Below are 14,904 nucleotides of genomic sequence, written 5' to 3' on the forward strand. Positions count from 1 at the left end.
CCATTTTTTTCAAGTAAAAAATCTTACATATAAGAAACGGGCAACTTGCATATCATTGCCCAAGGCGCTGTGGGTGGCTATGTCATTCCGGGAGGCATAGTTATTTGAAGTTTGGGCTATTTTGAATACGCTGGCTATTTTATATCATGAGGAGATGCCTTTGAGGGGAGGCCAGCTAAATAGCATGGGAAGGAAGCTGGTTGCCCTTCTAGCACTTTTCAACATTCCCCTCAACAAGCCCTGACATTTCTAACTTAACACAGTGAGCCGTTTCTTAGTTATTGAAGATGCACATTTTTGATAAACTGGATGCCCTTAGTGTCTTTTGATTTAGTTAAACATTACCACGAACTGTATCGCCTTAATACCCTTAGCTTTTTCAGGCACACCCAGAAGCAAGCATTCAATGATAAATTATGCATGTAAACAATTGGTAAATTACATGCTTTAAATTAAATAATTTACAATCCTCTCCCGGGGGAATATGAGGGGTTTGACATCCCTGGAGGCATGATTATGAGATCCTTTGGACTATTTTGAACAAAATTTTAATCAGTGTTAGGGGGAGAACATTCAACTAGAAATAGCGGGGGGGGGGGAATCTGAATATCCTCTGATCACTTTCGAACTTCCCCTTGACCATGCCCTGAAAATTTTAACTTCATACCCTCAGCTGTCCTGGAGATTCTGTTGAAATTCCCGTTCGATATTCACCGTGTACATAGTGTGTTTTAATTTTGTTCGCAATCCCCCTTGCACTTCCTTGATGTTTAACCGTAATATCCTGAACCTTTTTGGGAACCCATGATCCGACATTCCTGATTTTGCCAATAAATATCTTACATTTCCAGCAGAACGGCTGTCTCAAAATTATGACCGGAAGTCTTTGAGGGCAAAAGCGGCATGGGAGGGGGCTTATCAGCCTCCGATTTCGTTTAACTCTTAAAAAGTGTAATAGAACTTATAATTCCCAATTAAGTGAACTCTCTCCGAAGGTCATACGGCCTCCCTTGATTATGAAGTGGTTTTGGGAAAAACATTTGATAAGAACACACTGAAGCCTTGCGGCTTTTTGCTATAAATAACGCTAGATTGTTGTCTCTGACTTGAATTTCGCTCTTAAGCCTTTTTTGACTAACTGAAATTCCGAGCAGCTTCAACATATAATGAAGCGAAAAGTCCTCATAGACTTAAACTTACAATATAATATGTTTTATTTACTTCCCCAATACTTAAAATACACTTTTAAATATAAATATTTACACCCAAATATTTTGTCAGCTTTGAATGTTTCGGGAAATCAAAAATTAGGGTTGATTCTAGGCTAGGCCTCCATCGGAAGAAAAAAACCTCTGGACGGTTTGATTACCAGATAAAAGGGTAAGTGGTATTTCTATGAAGTTGAGCTTCCATAGTAATTTTATCTTTAAAGCCTGCTTCAATTTATTTATATACAACAACACATTTGATACTGATTCACTATCATTCTTTCCAAATGTTTCCTAGCCATAAACCTTACAGTTATTGTTCTTATTATGAAATATTCCACTGGCTTAGAACAGATGTATTTATTAGAAATATTTTGAACTGAATAAATGTCTTATATAGTTTAAGTTGTCCAATCTACCCCCGGAATTTAAAACTTTACGGTTCTATCTCTCTATCTCTCTCTAAATTTCCTGAAGCGTAATAAATACAATTTCCTAGTTAAAGCTGAAGGAAAATTCAAACTGCTTCCTTTTCCAATTTCAGCTAAGCCAGAGATAATCAAATCACCGCAGAACGTAGAGATAATTTCTGGAGAAGATGCGTATTTGGAATGCTTCGCTACGGGGGATCCGACTCCTTTGATCTCTTGGAGGAAGGATAAGAAACAGATTGCCGAAGGAAAAAGTCTCAGAATTGAGGGTGTCACTATGGCTGATGATGGAATGTACACCTGTATGGCAGAAAATTCAGTTGGATCTGTTGTACGCAATGCAACACTAACTGTCTTTGGTGAGTCGACAATTAAACACATAACAACTTATATTTAACAACTTATAATTTTTCGAACGATTCAAAATTTTAACCTGAAATATATTTGAATGATTTCTCCATTTCTAAGGTAATTAATATTCGATATTCTAAAAAAAAATAAAAATGAATGGTCGTAATCACATATGTTTATGGACTTTGCTGAGAAATCCCCCCCAACCCCAAATTTGTAATTATTATTTAGTTTTTAAGTACGGTCTTTTTCATAGGGCAAATAATTCCAATCGGCTCTGGGACTTCCTCTTTGGATGTTCTGATTTTCAGTTGACTCCAGTCCTAATTTCCAGTTTTGCCTCTGCAAAAACGAGAACTATCATTTTAATTATGATTAATTTAAGAACTTTCCCCACAAAATTAGTTTTTCAAAGAATAGTAAAGAAATCCATTAAACCAAAAATGAGCAACAATAGAGTCAAATAATTCTCCAAGCGTATAACTACCACAAATCAACACCAATAAAAATAAACAGACTAAACAGAAGTTGCAATAAATAACCGAGCCAAACTCAAAACACATAGAAAGTAAGATGAGTAGGGCTGACTCATTCTAGAGGACCAGACCATAATTTGCACTTTACTGAAAACAGTTCTTATTTTGAGATGAATGTTACTACTTTTCATAGTATTGAAAAAAAATACCAATATAACCAATATTACTGAAATGAAAACAAATGCACGGGAACTGACTGTTAAATATACTTGTACTGATATTTATTCCTTTAAATCTTCATAATTTTTGGATTTATTAAAGTTAAAAAAGAGAAAACATTTAAAATGTATTTTATTTTCAGTAAAGTGAAAAAAAAATTTTCTTCAGAAGGCGTGGGCGAGTCAGTCCCACTCAATTTCAATTGCTGCTTGTTTAGAGTTGGGCTCGGCTATTTATTGTAATTGTGTTGCGAGAGCAACACTTTGGTTTTGTCCCGGTTTTTTTTGTTTGTTTTTTTTCCTATGCCGCCGATCTCAGCTTATTCCTGGAAACTGGTAAGGGTATAACCTGTGCGATTTTTACGGAAAGTGTGGACCTCAGGCCGGATTGATGAATATGACATTACATTTTGGAAAGCTCCGTAGAACTCTTGCCTGGGGCCAAAAAGGATGGTTTTTGCTTGTCCTCGAGCCAGAGCCTATGGTGTGCGAAGTGAAGTGGAGTTATATAGCCTATGTCAGAGAGGAGTATCTGAAGTTGTGCAGCCAAGCTTTCGTTTCATCAAACCATGTTTCTGCTTTCGAGTGGAAAGCTCCGTTCTAGCAGGCAAGCAGGCAGGCACCAGTTTCAAATTGAAGATGGACTAAAATCTATAAGTGTTAAATATATGCGGTAGTTCCCCGGCCCCACAGCCAATATATCTTCTTTGAGTGATAAATAGAAAAATTTACAGAAGCAAAAAAGTGCGATTTTCCCACGGGTCCGAAAGTGCTGCCATCTATTGTTTCTAGCCATTTCTGTTCGTGATTTCAGCTGACTTTACCATTCTTTTTTTTCTACTTGGGATTGCAATAGAGAAATGGTATCAGATATACCTCTTAAACTTTAAAAGTTCTCTCATTGCTAAAGAAATTAGAGCTTATCCTTTGCTGATCAAAGTATATGTCATCCATTTTTTGTTACAAAAATTCCTTCATGACATACACCAGTTTGAAAGTTTCAAGGGGTTGACAACTTCAGTGGTAAGGTACACACTTGAACCAAAAATAGGCCGATACCAATTGTGAGATATGTAGGGGACTTCCAAGCAACAGTCGATTATTAGCTTATAATCATCTTTGGCAATGAGGGGTTTGCAACTTTTGCTGATTGGTGTACCTACTATCTGTTTCTGGTGTAATTGATGGTAAGAACAACTTGGTTCCCGATTGTAAGACATGTAGGGGAGTTGTAAGTAATAATCGGCTGTTAGGCTACAATGACTTCAGCGACAAGGGGTTTGGAACTTTTGCTAGTTGGTGTACCCATTATTTGTTTCCGGTGAACTTGGATGTATATCCCGGGAGAGGGACTTGTAAGTAGGAATCGGTTGCTAGAGGAGGCTCACGAGGGGCTACAAATTTGTGCAAATTGGTACACATCTATGGAATCAGGGACCCATAAATTTCCTGTAATGACTCGCCATCCAATAATAAGCGATCGTGGATGGCGAGTCATTACAGGAAATTTATGGGTCCCTGATGGTATTTTGATCCTGAAAAGTTACAGATAGCTTTATAATACCAACTAGATTACATAAGATAATGTTCCAAGTTTCCATCCGTCACGATGTCTACGATTGAAAAGGATAAAGTTCAACCGGCTGCAAAGTGACATTTAGGGGCCTAGTAAGTAATAATCGGCTGTTAGTGTGGACCTCGGGCCGGATTGATGAATATGACATTATATTTTGGAAAGCTCCGTACGACTCTTGCCTGGGGCCAAAAAGGATGGTTTTTGCTTGTCCTCGAGCCAGAGCCTATGGTGTGCAAAGGATAAAGTTCAACTGGCTGCAAAGTCAATTTAGTCCCTTCTTCCAATATTTTTTTTTTCAACCCTGAGGAATAGCCTTTGATCATCTGATTACTGATTGTGTTATTCTTTGTCTCTCACGGAAGAGGGACTTGTAAGCAAGAATGGGTTGCTAGAGGAGGTTCATGAGGGGCTACAAATTTGTGCAAATTGGTGCACATCTATGGTATTTGATCCTGAAAAGTTACGGATAGCTTAATAATACCAACTAGATTATATAAGATAATGTTCCAAGTTTCCATCCGTCACGATGTCTACGATTGAAAAGGATAAAGTTCAACTGGCTGCAAACTCAATTTAGTCCCTTTTTCCGATATTCTTTTGCTGTTGTTTTTTCAACGCTGAAGAATTTGATCATGTGATTACTGATTGTGTTCTTCTTTGAATATGCCGTTTTGAAAGCTTTGATAGTTTTGACAACTTCAGCATTTAACCGATAGCGAAGAAACAAAACCAAAGTGTTGCTCTCGCAACACTTTAATCGGCAAAGCCGGACAAAGGTTGCCGCAACACTTCGCGTTGCCCAGGCAACGTAGGTCTAGTTTATGTTTGTTTTGGGTTTAATTTGTTTATTGATGGTGATTTGTGGTAGTTTTACGTCTGGAAAACTACTTGACTTCATTTATACTCATTTTGGGTTTAATATAGCTATTTACTCTTCTTTGAAAAAACATCTTTTGAGGAAAAAGTCTATTCGAAACTAATTCATGTTTGTCTTCGATTCACATAGTCTTTTTCATTGGTAAAGAAAAGAATGTGTTAAATCGTTTGTTGTTGTTTTTCCACACAAGAATCCATAGTTTGGCTTAATATGTACACACACACACACACACACACACACACACACACACACACACACACACACACACACACACACACACACACACACACACACACACACACACACACACACACACACACACACACACACACACACACACACACACACACACACACACACACACACACACACACACACACACACACACACACACACACACACACACACACACACACACACACACACACACACACACACACACACACACACACACACACACACACACACACACACACACACACACACACACACACACACACACACACACACACACACACACACACACACACACACACACACACACACACACACACACACACACACACACACACACACACACACACACACACACACACACACACACACACACACACACACACACACACACACACACACACACACACACACACACACACACACACACACACACACACACACACACACACACACACACACACACACACACACACACACACACACACACACACACACACACACACACACACACACACACACACACACACACACACACACACACACACACACACACACACACACACACACACACACACACACACACACACACACACACACACACACACACACACACACACACACACACACACACACACACACACACACACACACACACACACACACACACACACACACACACACACACACACACACACACACACACACACACACACACACACACACACACACACACACACACACACACACACACACACACACACACACACACACACACACACACACACACACACACACACACACACACACACACACACACACACACACACACACACACACACACACACACACACACACACACACACACACACACACACACACACACACACACACACACACACACACACACACACACACACACACACACACACACACACACACACACACACACACACACACACACACACACACACACACACACACACACACACACACACACACACACACACACACACACACACACACACACACACACACACACACACACACACACACACACACACACACACACACACACACACACACACACACACACACACACACACACACACACACACACACACACACACACACACACACACACACACACACACACACACACACACACACACACACACACACACACACACACACACACACACACACACACACACACACACACACACACACACACACACACACACACACACACACACACACACACACACACACACACACACACACACACACACACACACACACACACACACACACACACACACACACACACACACACACACACACACACACACACACACACACACACACACACACACACACACACACACACACACACACACACACACACACACACACACACACACACACACACACACACACACACACACACACACACACACACACACACACACACACACACACACACACACACACACACACACACACACACACACACACACACACACACACACACACACACACACACACACACACACACACACACACACACACACACACACACACACACACACACACACACACACACACACACACACACACACACACACACACACACACACACACACACACACACACACACACACACACACACACACACACACACACACACACACACACACACACACACACACACACACACACACACACACACACACACACACACACACACACACACACACACACACACACACACACACACACACACACACACACACACACACACACACACACACACACACACACACACACACACACACACACACACACACACACACACACACACACACACACACACACACACACACACACACACACACACACACACACACACACACACACACACACACACACACACACACACACACACACACACACACACACACACACACACACACACACACACACACACACACACACACACACACACACACACACACACACACACACACACACACACACACACACACACACACACACACACACACACACACACACACACACACACACACACACACACACACACACACACACACACACACACACACACACACACACACACACACACACACACACACACACACACACACACACACACACACACACACACACACACACACACACACACACACACACACACACACACACACACACACACACACACACACACACACACACACACACACACACACACACACACACACACACACACACACACACACACACACACACACACACACACACACACACACACACACACACACACACACACACACACACACACACACACACACACACACACACACACACACACACACACACACACACACACACACACACACACACACACACACACACACACACACACACACACACACACACACACACACACACACACACACACACACACACACACACACACACACACACACACACACACACACACACACACACACACACACACACACACACACACACACACACACACACACACACACACACACACACACACACACACACACACACACACACACACACACACACACACACACACACACACACACACACACACACACACACACACACACACACACACACACACACACACACACACACACACACACACACACACACACACACACACACACACACACACACACACACACACACACACACACACACACACACACACACACACACACACACACACACACACACACACACACACACACACACACACACACACACACACACACACACACACACACACACACACACACACACACACACACACACACACACACACACACACACACACACACACACACACACACACACACACACACACACACACACACACACACACACACACACACACACACACACACACACACACACACACACACACACACACACACACACACACACACACACACACACACACACACACACACACACACACACACACACACACACACACACACACACACACACACACACACACACACACACACACACACACACACACACACACACACACACACACACACACACACACACACACACACACACACACACACACACACACACACACACACACACACACACACACACACACACACACACACACACACACACACACACACACACACACACACACACACACACACACACACACACACACACACACACACACACACACACACACACACACACACACACACACACACACACACACACACACACACACACACACACACACACACACACACACACACACACACACACACACACACACACACACACACACACACACACACACACACACACACACACACACACACACACACACACACACACACACACACACACACACACACACACACACACACACACACACACACACACACACACACACACACACACACACACACACACACACACACACACACACACACACACACACACACACACACACACACACACACACACACACACACACACACACACACACACACACACACACACACACACACACACACACACACACACACACACACACACACACACACACACACACACACACACACACACACACACACACACACACACACACACACACACACACACACACACACACACACACACACACACACACACACACACACACACACACACACACACACACACACACACACACACACACACACACACACACACACACACACACACACACACACACACACACACACACACACACACACACACACACACACACACACACACACACACACACACACACACACACACACACACACACACACACACACACACACACACACACACACACACACACACACACACACACACACACACACACACACACACACACACACACACACACACACACACACACACACACACACACACACACACACACACACACACACACACACACACACACACACACACACACACACACACACACACACACACACACACACACACACACACACACACACACACACACACACACACACACACACACACACACACACACACACACACACACACACACACACACACACACACACACACACACACACACACACACACACACACACACACACACACACACACACACACACACACACACACACACACACACACACACACACACACACACACACACACACACACACACACACACACACACACACACACACACACACACACACACACACACACACACACACACACACACACACACACACACACACACACACACACACACACACACACACACACACACACACACACACACACACACACACACACACACACACACACACACACACACACACACACACACACACACACACACACACACACACACACACACACACACACACACACACACACACACACACACACACACACACACACACACACACACACACACACACACACACACACACACACACACACACACACACACACACACACACACACACACACACACACACACACACACACACACACACACACACACACACACACACACACACACACACACACACACTCACACTCACACTCACACTCACACTCACACTCACACTCACACTCACACTCACACTCACACTCACACACACACTCACACACACACACTGTAGCTTCCAATATTCTAATTTTTGTTTGTAGGCTTATCTTTCTATTCTTCCAAACTTTTTCTAACTGTGAAAAAACACCCTGAGCTTTAGCTATTCTACTTTTAAAATCTTCACTGCTCCCACCATCTTTACTAATAATACTACCAAGGTAACTGAAGCTCCCAACCTGATCAATCTTTTCGTTACCTAATGTCACCTGTTCATCTTCACTTATTCCTAGCCTTAGTGACTTAGTCTTCTTAACATTAATTTTCAAGCCTATTTTAGCACCCTGAACTCGTAAAACCTCTAAAAAGTCATTCATTTTGCTCACACTTTCATCTAATATGCTTAATTCATCAGCATAATCTAAGTCCAGGAGCGTTCTTCCTCCCCATTTGATTCCATGGTCTCCAATTGCCTTTCCTGTGCTCCTTAAGACGAAGTCCATCAAAATGATCCATATAAAGGGGGATAGAACACAACCCTGCTTAACTCCTGATTTAATACAAAACCAGTTGCTAACCTCATTTCCTACCTTAACGGCAACAGTATTATTCACGTACATAGCGCAAATCACTTTAATGTATTTTTCAGGTATACCATATAACGACAAGACCTTTGTTAACGCTGTTCTATCAACAGAATCGAAAGCTTGCTCATAATCGATAAAACTGAGGACCAAAGGTGTTTGACAACGAAGGGACTTCTCAATTATTAACCTAAGAGTGAAAACATGGTCGACACATCCTCTACCTTTTCTAAATCCGCATTGTTCTTCCCTTAAAACTTTGTCTACAGCATGTCTCAGTCTAAAAAGTATCATGTTACTCAGTAATTTGCTACCTACAGAGACCAGACTAATGCCTCGATAATTACGACACTCACTTTTGTCACCTTTCTTATACAGTGGTTTAATTAAGGTTTTCCTAAAATCATTGGGTACTTCCCCTTTTTCAAAAATCATGTTCATAATCTTCAGTAGCTTATTCCTAACCTCAGAGCCACCATATTTAAGAAACTCATTAATCATACTATCAGCACCTGGGCCTTATTATTTTTTAATCCTTTTAGTACTGTCGCTAATTCTTCCTCACTAAACAAATCTTCCTTCACATCAAAGGTATCACAAACTTTTTCATTTCCATCTATATCTTTCCCTGCAACTGTATCTCGGTTTAGCACATATCAAAATATATATATATATATATATATATATATATATATATATATATATATATATATATATATATATATATATATATATATATTAAAGAAAATTTTTCAGCAATATCTATTAATGTAAGCCCTTGTGAAAATCTTAACACATATTAAATAAAAAACAATTTTTTTAATGAAAGTAAGGAGCCACATTAAAACTTAAAACGAACAGAAATTACTCCGTATATAAAAGGTGCTTTTCCTCCTCAACGCCTCGCTCTTTACGCTAAAGTTTGACTCTTTCTCTTAACTTTACTTCTTAAAACAGTAAAAAACTTTAGCGTAAAGAGCGGGGCGTTGAGGAGGAAAAGCACCTTTCATATACGGAGTAATTTCTGTTCGTTTTAAGTTTTAATGTCGCTCCTTACTTTCATTTAAAAAAATTATTTTTTTTATTTAATTTCTGGACGTTTTTTAATTAATGCATGTTTTGATCTTGGCTCTCCGCACATAAATAATTAAAACGAAATTTGCATATTATTGTTGTTTTTTTTGGCTAAATGGCTTTCTCATAGTTTTAATCGGAAGATTTTGAGAAAAAAGGAGTAAGGGAGGAAGCCTAGTTGCCCTCCTATTTTTGATTACTTAAAAAGGCAATTAGAACTTTGATTTTTTTTACGAAGATTTTCATTAGTAAAAAAATATACGTAATTTACGAATTAACGTACGTAACGAACTTCTATATTCGTATGTTTTTATTCCGTATATGAGGGAGTTCACCCCTCGTCGATACCTCGCTCTTTATACTAAAGCTTAAATTCTGTCCCAATTCCTTAAGAATGACCCTTGAATCACAAAGGCCGTAGAATAAATAGTTGAGATTACTAAAAATACTTGAGCGTAAAGAGCGAGGTATTACGAGGAGGTAAACCCCTTATATGCGCAATAATTTCTGCTCGCTTTAAGATTTAATACTGCTCCTAACTTTCAGTAGAAAAAAACTGTTCATATTAATTTTTCATTGTTTTTTTAAATAATGCCAAAAAATCCTGCGCTCCCTTCATTGAAAGTCTAACCCCCCATGAGAAGTTTTTCCATAGAAAAATCCTCCCACGTACCCCCTCCCCACCACAACTCTCCCTCCCAAACCAAAAAATTCCCCTGAAAACGTCGTACACTTCCCGGTAACCATTACTATATGTAAACACTGGTCAAAGTTTATAACTTGCAACCCCTCCCACGGGGAGTGCGGGGGAGTAAGTCGTCCCCAAAGACATAGTTATTAAGTTTTTCGACTATGATGAATAAAATGGCTATCTCAAAATTTTGATCCGGTGACTTTGGGGAAAAACTGAGCGTGGGGGGGGGGGGGCTAGGTGCCCTCCAATTTTTTGGTCACTTAAAAAAGGCGCTAGAACTTTTAATTTCCGTTAGAATGAGCCCTCTCGCGACATTCTAGGACCACTGGGTCGATACGATCACACCTGGAAAAAAAAACCCGCATCCGTGATTTGTCTTGTGGCAAAAAATGCAAAATTCCACATTTTTGTAGATAGGAGCTTGAAACTTCTACAGTAAGGTTCTCTAATACGCTAAATCTGATGGCGAGATTTTCGTTAAGATTGTATGACTTTTAGGGGGTGTTTTCCCCTATTTTCTAAAATGAGGCAAATTTTCTCAGGCTCGTAACTTTTGATAGGTAAAACTAATCTTGATGAAAGTTATATATTTAAAATCAGCATTGGAATGCAATTTTGTTGTTGTAACTATTGGTATCAAGATTCCATTTTTCAGATTTTCGGTTATTAATGAGCCGGGTCGCTCCTTACTACAGTTCGTCACCACTGAGTCACTCCTGAGATATCCTGCCTAAGTATCTTGACAACCTCAATGCACTTAAGCCATTTTGATTTAGTTCAGCTGTAGGAGTAGTAGTAGTAGAAATAACAGTCAAAGCTTTAGTGATATTGGTAGTCCCGGGAGTTTCAGATTGATACCATAAGCTGCTGCTAGGATATTGTTAATATATGGATATTGATAGCCTATATGTAGCGTGTTTTAATTCAGTTCAACACCTCCTTCACTGTTGCCTGAAAGTTTAACTGATATCCATTGTATTAGCAGTAGTGGTAGGGTTGGTAGCAGAAGTAACAGTAGGAGCGATAGGATTAGCATTAATGATAACAGTAGCCGTATTAGCTTTAAATTGTAACATTATTAACACTGTTCTTTTTTGGTTTAGTAAAACAATTCCTCCTTATGCCCTGATAGTTACAACTTCATGCTTTAAACCGTTTCTGAAATACTGCTGATACGTCTTGTTGATGGCCCACTTGCATACAATGTGCTTTAATTTACCTCAACATCTCCCTCAACAATCCCTCAAAGTTCTACATTAATATTATTTGCCTTAGTAATATTAGTACTAACAGCAGTAGTATTACTGCTACTAGTAGTATTAGCATACAAACAGAGCATTTTTATTAGTTCAACATACCCCTTGATAATTCCTGAAAATTTTGACCTAACACTCTGAGCCGTTCTTGACATACCGCTGGTACAGCCTTTTGACAGGCTACATTTACAGCGTGTTTCAATTCAATATTACAGAAATCTCGATTTTCTTGGGAATATATCATTAATATCCATAACTATTGTAGTAGTAGTAGTAGTAGTAGTAGTAGTAGTAGTAGTAGTAGTAGTAGTAGTAGTAGTAGTAGTAGTAGTAGTAGTAGTAGTAGTAGTAGTAGTAGTAGTAGTAGTAGTAGTAGTAGTATTTGCAGAAGTAGTGTACATACACTACCTTTTGGATGATTCAGCATCGCTCTCAACATGCGCTGAAAGTTTCAACTTAATACTCTATTCCGTTATGGAGATATAGCTGCAACGAACTTTTAATTATCTGCCTCCACATAACGTGTTTAAATACTCTTTGCTTCAGTAGTACTAGTTTTAGTCGCCGTAGTAGTAATTGTGGTAGAAGTATTAGTAGCAACACCAGTTAGAGTAGTACTAGTAATATTAGTCGTAATAGTATATTTTGCATTGCCTATTGTATGTATAAATATTTTGCAAAATGAATGAATGAACGTTTTGCATTATGCCTAGTTTGACATCCCCCTTAACCTACTCTGAAAGTTTCAACTCACTACCCTAGACCCCTCTTGGGATATTGCTGATATGCCCTTTTGATAAGCTGTAAATACGGCGTTTTGTTCTGATTTAGTTTGACATTCCTCTAAAAAATTCTCTGAAAGTTATACCTTCTGACCGTTAGACTTAGCAGTAGTTGTCGTAATAATGTTAGCAGAAGTAGTGGCAGTTGTAGTAACAACAGTGTGTATACAGTGTCTTTTGTTTAGTTCAACATCCCCCTCGACACTCCTAGTAAGTTTCACTAGGAACCTAGTAAGGAACCTATTCTTGAGAAATTGCTCATACATCCTTTTGTCAGCCTGAATACAGACACTGCGTTTGATTTACTTCACCCTCCCCCTTAAATATTCGTGAAAGTTTAATCTGAATACCCTTAACATTAGTAGAAGTAGTAGTTGTAGCAGTAGTAATAGTACCAACAGTGGTAACATGCACACAGTACATTTTGGTTAATCCAACACCCCCTTAGCATGTCCTTTGCCATTTGAT

At 40.8% G+C, this 14,904-nt stretch overlaps 1 protein-coding gene across 1 annotated transcript in view; it reads left to right on the plus strand.

Annotated features, from left to right (window-relative positions):
• The window catches only part of LOC136026371 (roundabout homolog 2-like), a 232,894-nt gene that overhangs the window by 71,373 nt on the left and 146,617 nt on the right, over nucleotides 1-14,904 (plus strand). Inside the window, exon 6 of the mRNA XM_065702916.1 lies at nucleotides 1,753-1,998. Within this exon, the coding sequence (XP_065558988.1) occupies nucleotides 1,753-1,998 (246 nt within the window). The remainder of the gene's footprint in view (nucleotides 1-1,752; nucleotides 1,999-14,904) is intronic.

Source organism: Artemia franciscana, chromosome 4 (genome assembly GCF_032884065.1).
Source record: "Artemia franciscana chromosome 4, ASM3288406v1, whole genome shotgun sequence".
Classification (NCBI taxonomy): domain Eukaryota; kingdom Metazoa; phylum Arthropoda; class Branchiopoda; order Anostraca; family Artemiidae; genus Artemia; species Artemia franciscana.